Here is a 17,075-nt window from a genome sequence, read left to right as displayed (position 1 = left end):
TCTATTTAAGCATAAAAATTCAAAAAGAAAAAATAATATAGCACCTTCAACTGCACCACAGACTAAAACAGTTAAATGTGGTCTATTAAACATTAGGTCTCTCTCTTCTAAGTCCCTGTTGGTAAATGATATAATAATTGATCAACATATTGATTTATTCTGCCTTACAGAAACCTGGTTACAGCAGGATGAATATGTTAGTTTAAATGAGTCAACACCCCCGAGTCACACTAACTGTCAGAATGCTCGTAGCACGGGCCGGGGCGGAGGATTAGCAGCAATCTTCCATTCCAGCTTATTAATTAATCAAAAACCCAGACAGAGCTTTAATTCATTTGAAAGCTTGACTCTTAGTCTTGTCCATCCAAATTGGAAGTCCCAAAAACCAGTTTTATTTGTTATTATCTATCGTCCACCTGGTCGTTACTGTGAGTTTCTCTGTGAATTTTCAGACCTTTTGTCTGACTTAGTGCTTAGCTCAGATAAGATAATTATAGTGGGCGATTTTAACATCCACACAGATGCTGAGAATGACAGCCTCAACACTGCATTTAATCTATTATTAGACTCTATTGGCTTTGCTCAAAATGTAAATGAGTCCACCCACCACTTTAATCATATCTTAGATCTTGTTCTGACTTATGGTATGGAAATAGAAGACTTAACAGTATTCCCTGAAAACTCCCTTCTGTCTGATCATTTCTTAATAACATTTACATTTACTCTGATGGACTACCCAGCAGTGGGGAATAAGTTTCATTACACTAGAAGTCTTTCAGAAAGCGCTGTAACTAGGTTTAAGGATATGATTCCTTCTTTATGTTCTCTAATGCCATATACCAACACAGTGCAGAGTAGCTACCTAAACTCTGTAAGTGAGATAGAGTATCTCGTCAATAGTTTTACATCCTCATTGAAGACAACTTTGGATGCTGTAGCTCCTCTAAAAAAGAGAGCTTTAAATCAGAAGTGCCTGACTCCGTGGTATAACTCACAAACTCGTAGCTTAAAGCAGATAACCCGTACGTTGGAGAGGAAATGGCGTCTCACTAACTTAGAAGATCTTCACTTAGCCTGGAAAAAGAGTCTGTTGCTCTATAAAAAAGCCCTCCGTAAAGCTAGGACATCTTTCTATCAATCAATCAATCAACTTTTTTCTTATATAGCGCCAAATCACAACAAACAGTTGCCCCAAGGCGCTCCACATTGCAAGGCAAGGCCATACAATAATTATGAAAAACCCCAACGGTCAAAACGACCCCCTATGAGCAAGCACTTGGCCACAGTGGGAAGGAAAAACTCCCTTTTAACAGGAAGAAACCTCCAGCAGAACCAGGCTCAGGGAGGGGCAGTCTTCTGCTGAGACTGGTTGGGGCTGAGGGAAAGAACCAGGAAAAAGAGATCGATCACTAATGATTAAATGCAGAGTGATGCATACGGAGCAAAAAGAGAAAGAAACAGTGCATCATGGGAACCCCCCCACAGTCTACGTCTAAAGCAACATAACCAAGGGATGGTCCAGGGTCACCCGATCCAGCCCTAACTATAAGCCTTAGCGAAAAGGAAAGTTTTAAGCCTAATCTTAAAAGTAGAGAGGGTATCTGTCTCCCTGATCTGAATTGGGAGCTGGTTCCACAGGAGAGGAGCCTGAAAGCTGAAGGCTCTGCCTCCCATTCTACTCTTACAAACCCTAGGAACTTTCTACTCATCACTAATTGAAGAAAATAAGAACAACCCCAGGTTTCTTTTCAGCACTGTAGCCAGGCTGACAAAGAGTCAGAGCTCTATTGAGCTGAGTATTCCATTAACTTTAACTAGTAATGACTTCATGACTTTCTTTGCTAACAAAATTTTAACTATTAGAGAAAAAATTACTCATAACCATCTCAAAGACGTATCGTTATCTTTGGCTGCTTTCAGTGATGCCGGTATTTGGTTAGACTCTTTCTCTCCGATTGTTCTGTCTGAGTTATTTTCATTAGTTACTTCATCCAAACCATCAACATGTTTATTAGACCCCATTCCTACCAGGCTGCTCAAGGAAGCCCTACCATTATTTAATGCTTCGATCTTAAATATGATCAATCTATCTTTGTTAGTTGGCTATGTACCACAGGCTTTTAAGGTGGCAGTAATTAAACCATTACTTAAAAAGCCATCACTTGACCCAGCTATCTTAGCTAATTATAGGCCAATCTCCAACCTTCCTTTTCTCTCAAAAATTCTTGAAAGGGTAGTTGTAAAACAGCTAACTGATCATCTGCAGAGGAATGGTCTATTTGAAGAGTTTCAGTCAGGTTTTAGAATTCATCATAGTACAGAAACAGCATTAGTGAAGGTTACAAATGATCTTCTTATGGCCTCGGACAGTGGACTCATCTCTGTGCTTGTTCTGTTAGACCTCAGTGCTGCTTTTGATACTGTTGACCATAAAATTTTATTACAGAGATTAGAGCATGCCATAGGTATTAAAGGCACTGCGCTGCGGTGGTTTGAATCATATTTGTCTAATAGATTACAATTTGTTCATGTAAATGGGGAATCTTCTTCACAGACTAACGTTAATTATGGAGTTCCACAAGGTTCTGTGCTAGGACCAATTTTATTCACTTTATACATGCTTCCCTTAGGCAGTATTATTAGACGGTATTGCTTAATTTTCATTGTTACGCAGATGATACCCAGCTTTATCTATCCATGAAGCCAGAGGACACACACCAATTAGCTAAACTGCAGGATTGTCTTACAGACATAAAGACATGGATGACCTCTAATTTCCTGCTTTTAAACTCAGATAAAACTGAAGTTATTGTACTTGGCCCCACAAATCTTAGAAACATGGTGTCTAACCAGATCCTTACTGTGGATGGCATTACCCTGACCTCTAGTAATACTGTGAGAAATCTTGGAGTCATTTTTGATCAGGATATGTCATTCAAAGCGCATATTAAACAAATATGTAGGACTGCTTTTTTGCATTTACGCAATATCTCTAAAATCAGAAAGGTCTTGTCTCAGAGTGATGCTGAAAAACTAATTCATGCATTTATTTCCTCTAGGCTGGACTATTGTAATTCATTATTATCAGGTTGTCCTAAAAGTTCCCTAAAAAGCCTTCAGTTAATTCAAAATGCTGCAGCTAGAGTACTGACGGGGACTAGAAGGAGAGAGCATATCTCACCCATATTGGCCTCTCTTCATTGGCTTCCTGTTAATTCTAGAATAGAATTTAAAATTCTTCTTCTTACTTATAAGGTTTTGAATAATCAGGTCCCATCTTATCTTAGGGACATCGTAGTACCATATCACCCCAATAGAGCGCTTCGCTCTCAGACTGCAGGCTTACTTGTAGTTCCTTGGGTTTGTAAGAGTAGAATGGGAGGCAGAGCCTTCAGCTTTCATGCTCCTCTCCTGTGGAACCAGCTCCCAATTCAGATCAGGGAGACAGACACCCTCTCTACTTTTAAGATTAGGCTTAAAACTTTCCTTTTTGCTAAAGCTTATAGTTAGGGCTGGATCAGGTGACCCTGAACCATCCCTTACTTATGCTGCTATAGACGTAGACTGCTGGGGGGTTCCCATGATGCACTGTTTCTTTCTCTTTTTGCTCTGTATGCACCACTCTGCATTTAATCATTAGTGATCGATCTCTGCTCCCCTCCACAGCATGTCTTTTTCCTGGTTCTCTCCCTCAGCCCCAACCAGTCCCAGCAGAAGACTGCCCCTCCCTGAGCCTGGTTCTGCTGGAGGTTTCTTCCTGTTAAAAGGGAGTTTTTCCTTCCCACTGTAGCCAAGTGCTTGCTCACAGGGGGTCGTTTTGACCGTTGGGGTTTTACATAATTATTGTATGGCCTTGCCTTACAATATAAAGCGCCTTGGGGCAACTGTTTGTTGTGATTTGGCGCTATATGAAAAAATTGATTGATTGATTGATAGATATTTGGGCACCAAGAAACCTGCTAAGAGGAAATATCAGATAAGAGCCAGTGGGGAAATGTCAAAATATGTTGGCCACTGAAGAGAGAGACTGTCATAATACGAGGGCAGCTGACAGTTTGCAAGAGAGAGTACGTGGCTCTGATTCCTCCTCTTTTGGGATCCTAATTTACACTGCTGCATATTTAATGTGGCTTTCCTTCTTCTTTGTCCTCTGGCGCCCATTGTCCAGGTAATGGAGTAGCCCCCCACCTCCCATATTCTGTGTTATTGATTAGCAACACTCAGATGTGTCTCAGCTATCTTCTGATTTACATGACACACTGCGGATTTGTTAGTTCACATTATTGCCTTAGAGCAAAAACATGGCTACTCTTTTTACACATGTATGAAATCTAATTTACTTTGCTTCTAACGGAGACCCGCTTTCAAAATTTTACACTGACCTTTATATGAATAATTCATTCATTTTCTGTACCCACTTGCTCCAGTCAAGGGTTACAGGGGGCACGAGGCAGGGTACACCCTGGACAGGACGGCAGTCTGTCACAGAGCTACATAAAGTGAAAATATATTGTGTGCAACATGAAATTAATTTTGTTTTGTTTTGCGTAAACAACAGGAGATAAATCATATTGGAACAAACAAGCTGATGCTTGTTCAATTTCTGGGTATCGAGCACGCAGACATTTGTGTTCATGCCAACATGAAACATTTTCGTCCTGTCCACGGGGTATGTAGGTTAGAAAGTAGGACTGGATTGGAACCCCTTGGTAAAACATCCACATTTTCTGTTTTTAGTACCACAGATTCTCAGAAGGTTTGGTACAGTCACAGTGGAAAAAAGCTTTTAAAATGGATCTGCTTTTGTCACAGAGGGTTTTGATGGATCAGCAATTAGCGCTCTTGCTTCCCAGCAAGAAACCCTCCAGGTTCAAAGGGCCTTTGGCGTCAAATTTGGTCTGGTGACCCAGCGCAAACTACAAAATGTTCTGATGCGCCTTAATGGGCCTCATAGCCTTTATAGGACTTACCGTACTACTTCTTTGTTTTGATGCATCAAAAATGTAGCCTTGTTTTTCCTCAAGATGTCTGTATTTTCTGTAACAACTGAAACACTTTTTTTTGTGATCAACTCAGAAATAAAACATTTCACGAACAAGGACCCTGTCCCCGAGATTAGCAATTCCCTCAATTTCCCTGAGGGAGTCTTCCCAAAAGATGAAAAAAGTTCTATATAATCTAATATAATCTTTAATCTAAATCAGAAAGGAGATGATAAGTAGTTTGCTGCTGTCTGGGCAGGTGGAGATGATAAGTAGTTTGCTGCTGTCTGGGCAGGTGGAGATGAGCCGTTGTGGGAGATCCATCTTGCTCGCACAGAAGCCGCCTCCTCAACAGAAAAACTACAGCTTCACGCTTCATAGACATGAGCCGTTACACCAATAAACCGTGTAACAAGCCATATTATTAGTGCGTTAATGCGTGAAAATGGTTGCACAGCCGCCATTCAGTCATGCTAACATTAGCCATTAGCATTGCGCTGTTACAGATTGTCGTTTTCAACACACAAATAATTAAACCCTTCATGAATCATTTCTTCAAGACACTTTCCTTTGTCACCTCATCGGCCACAATCTGAGAATAAACTTAACACTTATAAATTAATAATAAAAACAAAACCTCTTTGTGTTTATTGAATTCAATGTTGTGCTTTTTTATTTATTTTTTGAAGCATAAAAAACTTGGTAAATTGGTAACTGCTCTTCACCCAAGCAGATTGGGTCCCTCTGCTAGTAAATAAAACTTAAGCAATTTGAATGATCAAATCTTAATAGTAAAAGTTCATTATCAGTATACCTATTTTCAAAAGCTGTAGTTGTGCCTGTTTAATTTAATGTAATTTTTTAACATCTCTTCCTCACTGTCTGCTCCACAGCTCTGTCGAGGGATGCTACAGTTGTGACGCGCAGCTGGCTGTTGGATACTGTTGCCACCTACACCCTCCAAAACCTTAATGACTACAAAACATGAACTGAGGATCTTGTTGCATCATCACTGTATTTCTGTGTTGTCAGCTAGTTGTCATCCAGCTCCTTATATCTTTTTAAAATTTGAACATTCTAACTAATCTGTCATCCACCTGTGTTGTTGATTAGCTCAAAGCACTTTGTACTGCATATGCATAGCATGATGTACATAAAGTTTAATGTGAAGAAGATGTTTTAATAGTGTTTCCTCATTTTTGTTCTTTTGTAGTACTGGTCAGGAACACAGTAGTCCGCCAATGATTCAGAAGAATGCTGTAATACCCTGATGGTTGCAACAAAACCATTTTAAATCTGGGATGGAACTAACAGTCAGTCTATTGTCTGTCAGCGAGTGATTGGTTGAACACACCTGGCTGAGTTGATCAGTTTTGAGTGGAACTGGGGAGAAGAAAAAGGATGAGTGATCACTACTCTCAAAGATTATGCAGATATTCTACAATTATTTGCAGGGAAATGATCTATGATGGTGGCCCTTAAATGTTTTGTCATTGTTGAAATACATCATGCAGAGCAGGTGACTCTGTGGCATAGGAGTTGGGCGACCAGTTTATACACCGGGAATATTTTGAGGACGAGTAACATTCCGTGCTAATTTGGCAGCGTCCTTTACGGGCACTCACTATATACATGATTTGTTTCACTCTAAATGAAGAGGAAGACAACCTGCAAATGACAAGATGTGTTAAATTTATTCCAATTCTTTTTCCAATTGTTTGCGTCATGGCCTCACTTAAAGGGTCAACTGATATGGGATTTGATTGAACAGTGGCCATACTAACCAAAACCTGCATTGCCATGATCAGCCTCAAACTTGTGCAGGGGATAATCTACAGTTTTAAATGTGATCACGATCCATGACAATCTTGTTGAGTTCTTGCGTACACTAAGTTGAAATGCAGTCAAGTGTTGAGTGCATCCAAGGGCTTATTGGTGACCTTGTGTACCAAGGTTCTTGAAACTTGGTGAGGGGGAGGTATTTTCATGAGGTAACCTTGTGTAGCAAGTTTCTTCATAATCCATGAATACTTCATGGTATCTCATATGCCAGACTTTAGCACCTTAATCCTCTGATAGCCAGAATTAGAATTAAAATGTACAAGATCAAACATGTCTGAGGTTTCAGTGAGAGTTTGCCTTGATACATGAAGCCTCAGTCAAGCATTTGTGAAAATGTAGTCTGTATTAACGTGGGTAGCCAACACAAGCCCCCATCTGGTTTGGTTGGTAAGCTTATTTTCTGAAAGACCCACATCACCTTTATCTTCAGTTTCCTGGGACCCCAGTTCAGACTTTGCATTGTTGGAGGCAGTATGACACTCAGCTCTGAAAGTGACATTTGGGAACTTGGTTGCAATCGGGAAATGGAGCCTTACAGCCGGCGTCACAGTCCAACATACAGGCCATTAGTTCACCAACCCCCTTTATGAACACAAGGTTTCAGAGACTCAGGACCCCCTGATAGCCATAATTTTAATTGAAATAAACTCACCATAGAACCTCTCCTTGATTTTTAGTAAGATGACCTTGTGTACCAAATTTCATCTTGATACATGAAGCCTTGTAAAGATACAGCGTACATACACATCGACCACACAGACGCACAGCCTTCGCATAAGTGCACAAGTACAAATACTTGGCTAATGATCTGAAACCATTTAAGGGGCACTGTACCATCTACATTCCACTTGTGGATGCATCTATCTGCGATTTGTGCTTCAGACATTTGAGACGTTTCAAAGCACAAACCTGTAAGGCACAGGTTTTTGAATTTCTTTGGATTACATTTGATTTTGAGCCAGAGGGGATTACACTGACGTTTCATTCTACTTAAAAATAAATTCTTTCTGTTCCTTTCACAAGCATGTAACAGTGTGGAGTTGGATTAGTGGTCTGGCAGAGGTCCAGGTTAGACACAGCTGATGGGTTGAGACTACACCCATGGACTTTGTTTGACTGCAATGCAACATACGTTTCAGTAATGTAAAAATGTTCTGCCATGACTAGATTAGATTGTCATTAAAAATGCTTCAAATAGCCAAGAAATGCAGCTATTTTAAACTACTGTGGTGGAGGAACATAAAAATGGGCCAATAAATATTGTAAAGCTCGTTGTTAAATATTTTAAAAAGAATTTTTAAATCTTTGGTGTGAAATATGTCATGAAAACAGTTTTAATGTCAATATATGAATATGCAGTGTAGTATGTACTTGGAAGCCATGCAATGTGTTTTATGTTAGTGATATTTCAGTCATTTAATTGACCGTATGCAGCAAAAAATTGTGCAGTTACAGTTGACATGAATGTGTCTATTAGAGGACTGTTCTAAAGCTATAGTCCCTTTCGATTTATTTATTTATGAAATCATTTGGGTCATTAGAAGTATTTTCTTCTGTACTACTATGATTTCATTACTTCGTATTCAAATAAAGCATTCACAATCTTACTATCAAAATGCTCAGAAATTCACCTTTTCTAGAAAAAGTATTTTGACCCATGTGGGTTAAAGTACAGCTACAGAGTGGAAGAAAAGTGGTTGACCTTCGGTTTTGCTGGATATCTGCTAGACACATGTAAGACAACCGTCATGCAGATGTCCTGTTGGTAGTTAATGTTAAAAAGCACTTTGATTTTTTTTTTTTCTCCCTTCTTGTGAAACAGAAATTCCACATTTACAGTTTCTACTGAATGCAGCATGAACTTCAAAGTTTATGTGCTTCCTCCTTCATGTAGTCTGCAACATCTCATCTAGCAAACTCACTATATTTGCCCTGGAGTCTACACCAGATAAATAATTTACCAGCAATAAAATTAGCTGTAATTTTTCAGTTATACCACAGATGTAAAGGTATTTTTAATTACTAGATTTCAACATGAAGTAAATTTTTGACAACTTTGTTAAGGGTTCCTCATGAAAGGAAGATTCTGCTGAGGCTAGTGTAAACCTGTGAAGAGTCTATCCTCCAAACAACCACACTCAAGCTTGAATTGCGTAAGGTGCTTGGTAAGCCGGAGCGTTTCCACAGCTGCAGCACTTGAAGCTGTTAGTGATGATAAACTCACATTAACTGGAGCATTGATTTCCTGTTGTGAGCTGACCTTGCACGCTGAAATATGAATGGATCAAGGCTTTATATGAAGTAGAGAAGCTTGAATCTTAGACTGGACTGGGTTGCTTGACCTGAGGCCACAAAAGCTAACTCCAGCTTTTGTGGCTTCTGTTTATTCTTCTCTACAAGAGTCAAGACAGAAGTCAGACTACCAGAGCAAGAATTTTAGCTGAGGAAGCTTCTGCGATTTGAAGCGAAACGTCCTCGCGTCAAGCAACCCAGTCTAGTCAAAGAGTCAAGCTTCTCTACTATGGAAACCACCTGGACAACTGAGAGCAGAAACATTGCGACCAACTGTGGGCATGAGGCCCTGGCACTGGTACGTAAGCTGGAAAAGACTGCTAAAAAGATAGCTAACTTTAGAAACCACTTAAGATTTAACCTGAGATGCAAACAAAACAATGTAATTCCGAAATGCATGAAGCAAAAGGCACTAGAAGCAGGTCACACAGCAGAAAAGATCTAGCACAGTTACCTTAGGAGGATTTTGGGTCTTAGAATTAGATGCACGGTGGTCCTGAACACATCGGACTACGAGGCCAAGATCAACAACCTGCTCAGTGACGCCAATACATACGAACATCTGAAGAGAGACCCCATGAGCGGCTATAAGAAGAAAATCATTAGCTACCTCCAAAACCTGGAGAAAGAGGGACTCATCGACAGGCAGGCATACTACAGACTGTACTCTGGGGACGCCACTCCATGCATCTATGGACTGCCCAAATTCCACAAACAGGACGTGCCACTCAGGCCTATTGTATGTAGCACAGATTCCATCACGTACAATTTGGCCAAGCACCTCAAGTAGATTTTGGCTCCCCTAGTGGGTAACTCAGACCACCATGTGGAGAACACACAAGATTTTGTGAACAAGATCAAGGACCTGCAGCTGGAGGCAGATTAAACTATGGTGTCATTTGATGTGACATCGTTGTTCACCTGCATCCCCACCGCTGAGGCCATCTCAGCTGTGAGGCAGAGACTGTTGGAGGATGTCTCTACTTGAAAGGACCAAACTCACACCAGACCACATCTGCCAACTCTTGGAGATCTGTCTTAACACCACGTATTTCCTGTTTAGGGGGAATTATTACAGGCAGATCCATGGTTGTGCGATGGGGTCTCCGGTATCTCCCATTTTGGCCAATCTGTACATGGAGCGAGTGGAGAAGACAGCCTTGACGTCTTTCACGGGCATCCCTCCCAGTCACTGGTTCAGATATGTCGATGACACATGGGTTAAAATCAAGCAACAGGAGGTTGAGGACTTTACAGAACACATCAACTCGGTGGACTCCAATATCAAGTTCACACATGAGGATGCCAGACAACGATTTAGCCTTCTTGGACTGTGATGTTATGATTGGAGAGAACAGGCAGCTCCAGACAGGGGTTTACAGAAAACCCACTCACACTGACCAATATTTGCTCTTTGGCTCAAACCACCCCCTTGAACACAAGCTTGGGGTGATCAGGACTCTTCAACACAGAGCCCTACAGGTGCCCACAACTGCAGAGGGAAGGGCTAAAGAACAACAACTTGTCCGGAAAGCCCTCACAGTATGTATGTACCCACGATGGTCCCTGGATAAAGTGCAGAAGTCCCAGAGAACAAAGAGACCAGATAGACAGGAGATGGAGACAAGAAGAAGAGTGTCTCTCCCTTATTTAGCAGGAGTAGGGGAAAAACTACAGAAGATCTTTAGACAGCACAAAATCCCAGTTTACTTTAAACCGGTCAACACCTTGAGACAGAAATTAGTTCACCCTAAGGACAGGATCCATAGTTACAAACAGAGCTATGTAGTGTATTCTATCAGATGTCAGGAAAACTGTAACGAACACTACATAGGTGAGACTAAGCAACCTTTACACAAAAGGGTAGACCAGCACCGCAGAGAGGGCGCCAGTGGACCTCAGTCTGCAGTTCATCTCCACCTTAAAGACACTAACCACACGTTTGAGGACAAGGAAGTTAAAATCTTAGCCAGAGAGAAGAAATGGTTTGAGCGAGGGGTCAAGGAGGCATTCTATGTGAAACAGTTGAAACCCAGCCTTAACCAGGGAGGGGGTCTGAGACACGCTTTGTCCAATGTTTACAATGGGGTACTCAGGTCAAAGCAGTTTCAGTCTTTTGTTCATGGTAATGAGTCATTCACATCATCAGGAGAGTTGTCCGTCCCATCATTAGGAGGGACAGCTGCCCTGTCATTAGGAGGGTGCTAACTAAAGCACAATAGGTGCTAATTACAGCTATTGTTTAGTCACTAGCCTATAGCAGTCTGCCTCTCAGTAGGAGGGGTCTGGTTAGGTTTAAAACTTCGGCTTTTGTGGCTTCTGTTTATTCTTCTCTACAAGAGTCAAGACAGAAGTCAGACCACCAGAGCAAGAATTGTAGCTGAGGAAGCTTCTGCGATTTAAAGCAAAACGTCCTCGCGTCAAGCAACCCAGTCCAGTCGAAGAGTCAAGCTTCTCTACTATGGAAACCACCTGGACAACTGAGAGCCTACACAGAAACAAGCTTTATATGAATGAAGTCTTAATACTGCTGAAACTGTAAAACACGAATGAAGCAGCCGATGCAGATCAGCATTGAATGGATGAATTTTGGATGACCTGTGCTGGAACATAATCAATCGTGAGTAGCCACAAATCTGAGTGCAAAATCCCAAAAAAAAAACAAAAAAACAGTGCACCTTCATCCCTCTATCATGATAGTGTATGTGAAAGGGAAATATACAGTGTGTTGGTAAGCAAGCATATGTATAGAATCAAGAAACTACAGTGTGTGAGAGTGTGACTATTAATGTGACTGAGTGCATATAGTTGAGGTGGTATACAGTGTGCAGTGCTACCACAGTAACTTTGAAAAGTTACTTTATTACTTACTTTTTACAGTTACTTTATTAGCAGCTGTGGACAGCTTGTCAGTAGCTGCTGAATGTAACTAATAAAGTAACTATCAATCTAACTTGGTTATTTTCAAGACTGAGTAATCAGCAAAGTAACTAATACTTAGATTAGATTAGTTTAGATTAAGAGTAACCAAGTTACAACCCCAATTCCAGTGAAGTTGGGACGTTGTGTAAAATGTAAATAAAAACAGAATACGATTTGCAAATCCTCTTCAACCTATATTAAATTGAATACACCACACACACAAGATATTTAATGTTTAAACTGATAAACTTTATTTTGTGCAAATATTTACTCATTTTGAAATGGATGCCTGCAACACGTTTCAAAAAAGCTGGGACAGTGGTTTGTTTACCACTGTTACATCACCTTCTAACAACACTCAATAAGTGTTTGAACTGAGGACACTCATGATTGGATATAAAAGGAGCTTCCCCAAAAGGCTCAGCCGTTCACAAGCAAAGATGGGGTGAGGATCACCACATTGTGAACAACTGCATGAAAAAATAGTCTAGTTTTAAAAACAATGTTTCTCAATGTTCAATTGCAAGGAATTTAGGGATTCTATCATGTACAATCCATAATATATAATCAGAAAATTCAGAGAATCTAGAGAACTTTGTACATGTAAGCGGCAAGGCCAAAACCCAACATTGAATGCCCGTGACCTTTGATCCCTCAGGCGGGACTGCATTAAAAACCGACATTATTATTTAAAGGATCTTACTGCATGGACTCAGGAACACTTAAAACCACTGTGAGTTAACACAGTTCGTCGCTACATCTACAAGTGCAAGTTAAAACTCTACCATGCAAAGTGAAAGTCATACATCAACAACATCCAGAAACGCCTCCGCCTTCTCTGGACCCGAGCTCATTTTAAATGGACAGACACAAAGTGGAAAAGTGTGCTGTGGTCTGATGAGTCCACATTTCAAATTGTTTTTGGAAATCATGGACATCGTGTCCTCTGGACAAAAGAGGAAAAACACCATCCAGATTGTTACCAGCACTAAGTTCAAAAGCCAGCATCTGTGATGGTATGGGGTTGTGTTAGTGCCCCTTGGCATGGGCAACTTCCACATCTGTGATGGCACCATCAATGCTGAAAGGTACATCCAGGTTTTGGAGCAACACATGCTGCCATCCAAGCAACATCTTTTTCAGGGACATCCCTGCTTATTTCAGCAAGACAATGCCAAGCCACATTCTGCACGTGTTACAACAGCGTGGCTTCATAGTAAAAGAGTACAGGTACTACACCGGTCTGCCTGCAGTCCAGACCTGTCGCCCACTGAAAATGCGGTGTATTATGAAGCGCAAAATATGACAACAGAGACCCCGAACTGTTGAACAACTATTGTCGTACATCAAGCAAGAATGGGAAAGAATTCCACCTACAAAGCTTCAACAATTAGTGTCCTCAGTTCCCAAACGCTTATTGAGTGTTGTTAGAAGGAAAGGTGATGTAACACAGTGGTAAACATACCACTGTTCCAACTTTATGAAAACATGTTGCAGGCATCCATTTCAAAATGAGCAAATATTTGCACAAAAACAATAAAGTTTATCAGTTTGAACATTAAATATCTTGTCTTTGTGGTGTATTCTGTTTTTATTTACATTTTACACAACGTCCCAACTTCACTGGAATTGAGGTTGCAAATTACTAGTTACCTTATTAGTTACATTATTTATTATTTACAATTTGATGGCAGCTGCTAATAAAGTAACTGCATAAAGCTGCTAGTAATGAAGTAACTAAACTAACTAAAAAGTAACTGTGGCAACAATGACAGTGTGTATGTGAGAATGCATGTAAGCCCAAGGGAGTTGCTGTGTGAGAATATTCATGTATGTGAGAGTGACTATTAATGTGACAGTGAGAGTGCATATATTGAGACAATGTGTGTATGTGAGAGTGCACACAAGAGGATATACACTTTGTATGTGTGACAGTGTGACTGAGTGTGCATATATTGATAAAATATAGTGTATATGTGAGAGTACATGTGAGAATACACATGGCGTGTGACTATTAATGTGACAGTGAGAGTGCATATACTGAGAAAATGTGTGTATGTGAGAATACACACTGTGTGTGTGTGTGTGAGAGACAGTGTTGCCACAGTTACTTTGAAAAAGTAATCCAATTACAGATTACTGATTACTCCTTGAAAAAGTAACTTAGTTACTTTACTGATTACTCAATTGTAAAAGTAACTAAGTTAGATTACTAGTTACTTTTTTAGTTACTTTCCCCAGCTGCCGACAACAACCCACGTCAACATGACAATGATACCTGTTTTGCCAAAACTCACTTTATAGTCACCCTTTCTTGACTTCAATGAAAATAAATACTTGTTTTATAAAAAGTAAAATAAAGACCTCTTTCTTGACCTCATATTTAACTGTTGACAGCACTGTAACAGTAAAACTTGCAATTTCAAACCTACATTGTTTGTAAATGTAACTATTAAATTCTAACATTTTTCTAACATTTAAATTCTCTCTAAACATTTTACTTGTCGAAATTATTATTATTTTAAGCAATATTAGTAGTTGTAGTAAAAAACGGCTTCAAAACTGGACCTTTAATCTAGGGGTGTTGTGGGGGGGCACATGCTTGCCCTACGCCCCCATCCCATCTGGATTCGCCCCTGCTTTGGCGTTTGAGCACAAAGAATGGATAACATTTATTTATGCAGAAAACAGGACCAGATTTACAGGTAAGAAAGTTTTATTGCGTTTTCACATCATGTGGTCCTCAGAAAGAGAGTTTAGGTGCATTTGAGTGGAAAATAGTGTTAGTTGTTGACGCGTCGCGGAGGATCAGCTGTTTTTAACGAGACGATACGGAGCAGCTCAGCTCAGAATTCTATAAAAATGTCTTCGTAAAGCTCAGTGCAGGTGTGCTGATCACCGCCCTTTAAGAGGTGAGGACGAGTCGAGCAGCTGCAAAAAACCGCGGATGAAAAGCTCACAGCTCGCTGAAAGTGGGACGTTCAGTCGAACCCCGACCTCCTGCCCACGGACCAAGTTTAATGCTGCTATCGACCCACAATGAAAAATAATAGTAACGCACAGTGACATGGAGAAGTAACTTTAATCTGATTACTGACTTGGAAAGATTAACGCGTTAGATTACTCGTTACTAAAAAAAAGTGGTCAGATTAGAGTAACGCGTTACTAACGGCATCACTGGTGAGAGAGACTAGTAATGTGACAGTGAGTGCATATATTGAAAAATTAGTGTGTCTTTGAGAGTGCACGCAAGATGATATACACCTTGTATGTGTGACAATTAGTGTAATGATGAGGTGTATGTACTGAGAAAATATAGTGTGGATGTGGGAGTGCATGTGAGAATGCACACTGTGTGTATGTGTGTGTGAGTGAGTGACTAGTAATGTGACTGCATATGCTGTATTGAAAAACTAGTGTGTCTGTGAGAGTGCACACAAGACGATATACACCTTGTATGTGTGACAATGAAACGGTGAGTGACAATGTAGTGTGTATGTGAGATTGCACATAAGGCAGAATATACACCTTGTATGTGTGACAATTAATGTGACGGTGAAGTGCATGTATTTGAGAGATAGTGTGTATGGGAGAATGCAATATAAGACCGAATATACACAAAGTATGTGTGACAAAGTGGCAGAAAGAGTCGGTGTATTTGAGACAATAATATTGTCCCATATGCATGCACTCACACATACACACTGTATATTGGATTGAATGTACAAATATGAGAACACACTTAAGAATATACACCATGTATGTGAGACGTTTAAGGTGACTGTGAGCGTGCAAGTATTGGAGTCATGAAATACTGTGTATTGGACAGTGCATGTGAGGCAGATTGTACCGTGTGTGCCACAGGAGTGTGCAGAATGTATGACTTAAAAAAAAAAAAAAAAAAGAATCTTTGCCTCAAATCAAAATTTCTCCAGTGTAGACTCAGACCCAACCAGAATTTGTGTGATGCAGAATGTGGCGTAATCCCTCACTCACTCATCTTCAACCGCTTATTCCAATTAAGGGACAAGGAGGGACTGGAGCATCCCAGCGGGCACAGGGTGTGAGGCGGGGTATACAGGGCCACATACAGAAATCCAAACACATTCACACCCGCACGCACACCTACAGACAATTTAAACATTCCAGTCCACCTAACCTACATGTTATTGGATGTGGGAGGAAGCCGGAGAGAACCCATGCAAACATGGGGAGAACATGCAACCTCCACAACAGAAAAGCCACAGGTGGGAATCGATCCCATGACCTTCTTGCTGTGAGGCAACAGTGCTAACCACTAATCCACCATGGTGTCATGGCTTAATCCCTGCAAAATCTAATTTATTAGTTCTTAAACTTAAAAGCAGAATGAAATTTAAAGGATGCATCGTTAGTTTGCTCTGAACGAATATCTGGAATTGTTTTGTAGACTTTAATGTCACTGACATCTGTTTGCGGGACAAATCGCTGCTCTGAGTCACATCTCCACAACCAGACGGGTGATTGCTGAGAATGAAGAAAGACTAATGTCAGCACGTTTGCTCTGAGGCTTTTTAAATGCCAGATGTGCAGTGTAAGACACCAAAGTGCCCGTGCGCTGTGTTCCCGCAGTCAGCTGATTTTCTTTAAGTGTAGAGCTGCAGTGGCGTGCAATTTAAGTTGCATTTGGGGTGGGGGGGAGATCAGTTTCAGCGTGATAACTGATGCATGCTCACTCAATGCAACACTTCCTGTCTCTCATTACACCAATTAACTGAAAGGTGATGAGTGATTGCAAGAGTGAAACCACGAGGCTGCGCCACATTATTTGTTGATTTTTCACACATACAAGGTGTCTTTTTTGTAATGTGACATAATTGCATGATGTCTGCAGCAGTAGAGAACATCAGTGTTGGACAGGTCAAAGTCTCGCAGATTATAACCAGTTTTAACAGTCTGTTGCAACAATGTAACTAAAGTTGCATGTGTGAGTGAGATTTTGCATTTAAAAAACACTCCTTAGACATCTGCAAATGTTGACTCTTGGGCTGGTGCCCC

General features: G+C 40.6%; 1 protein-coding gene across 2 annotated transcripts in view; it reads left to right on the top strand.

The window, feature by feature from the left end:
* Nucleotides 1-6,154, top strand: part of LOC117531486 (breast cancer type 1 susceptibility protein-like) — a 42,782-nt gene extending 36,628 nt beyond the window's left edge. For both annotated transcript variants that reach the window (XM_034194601.1, XM_034194600.1), the window contains exon 21: nucleotides 5,876-6,154. In XM_034194601.1, coding sequence (XP_034050492.1) covers nucleotides 5,876-5,970 — 95 coding nt within the window. In that variant the 3' untranslated portion in view covers nucleotides 5,971-6,154. The remainder of the gene's footprint in view (nucleotides 1-5,875) is intronic.
* Nucleotides 6,155-17,075: the final 10,921 nt, after the last annotated feature.

The sequence above is a fragment of the Thalassophryne amazonica genome, chromosome 18, assembly GCF_902500255.1.
Source record: "Thalassophryne amazonica chromosome 18, fThaAma1.1, whole genome shotgun sequence".
NCBI lineage: Eukaryota > Metazoa > Chordata > Actinopteri > Batrachoidiformes > Batrachoididae > Thalassophryne > Thalassophryne amazonica.
This window is presented reverse-complemented; position numbering and strand designations above follow the sequence as displayed.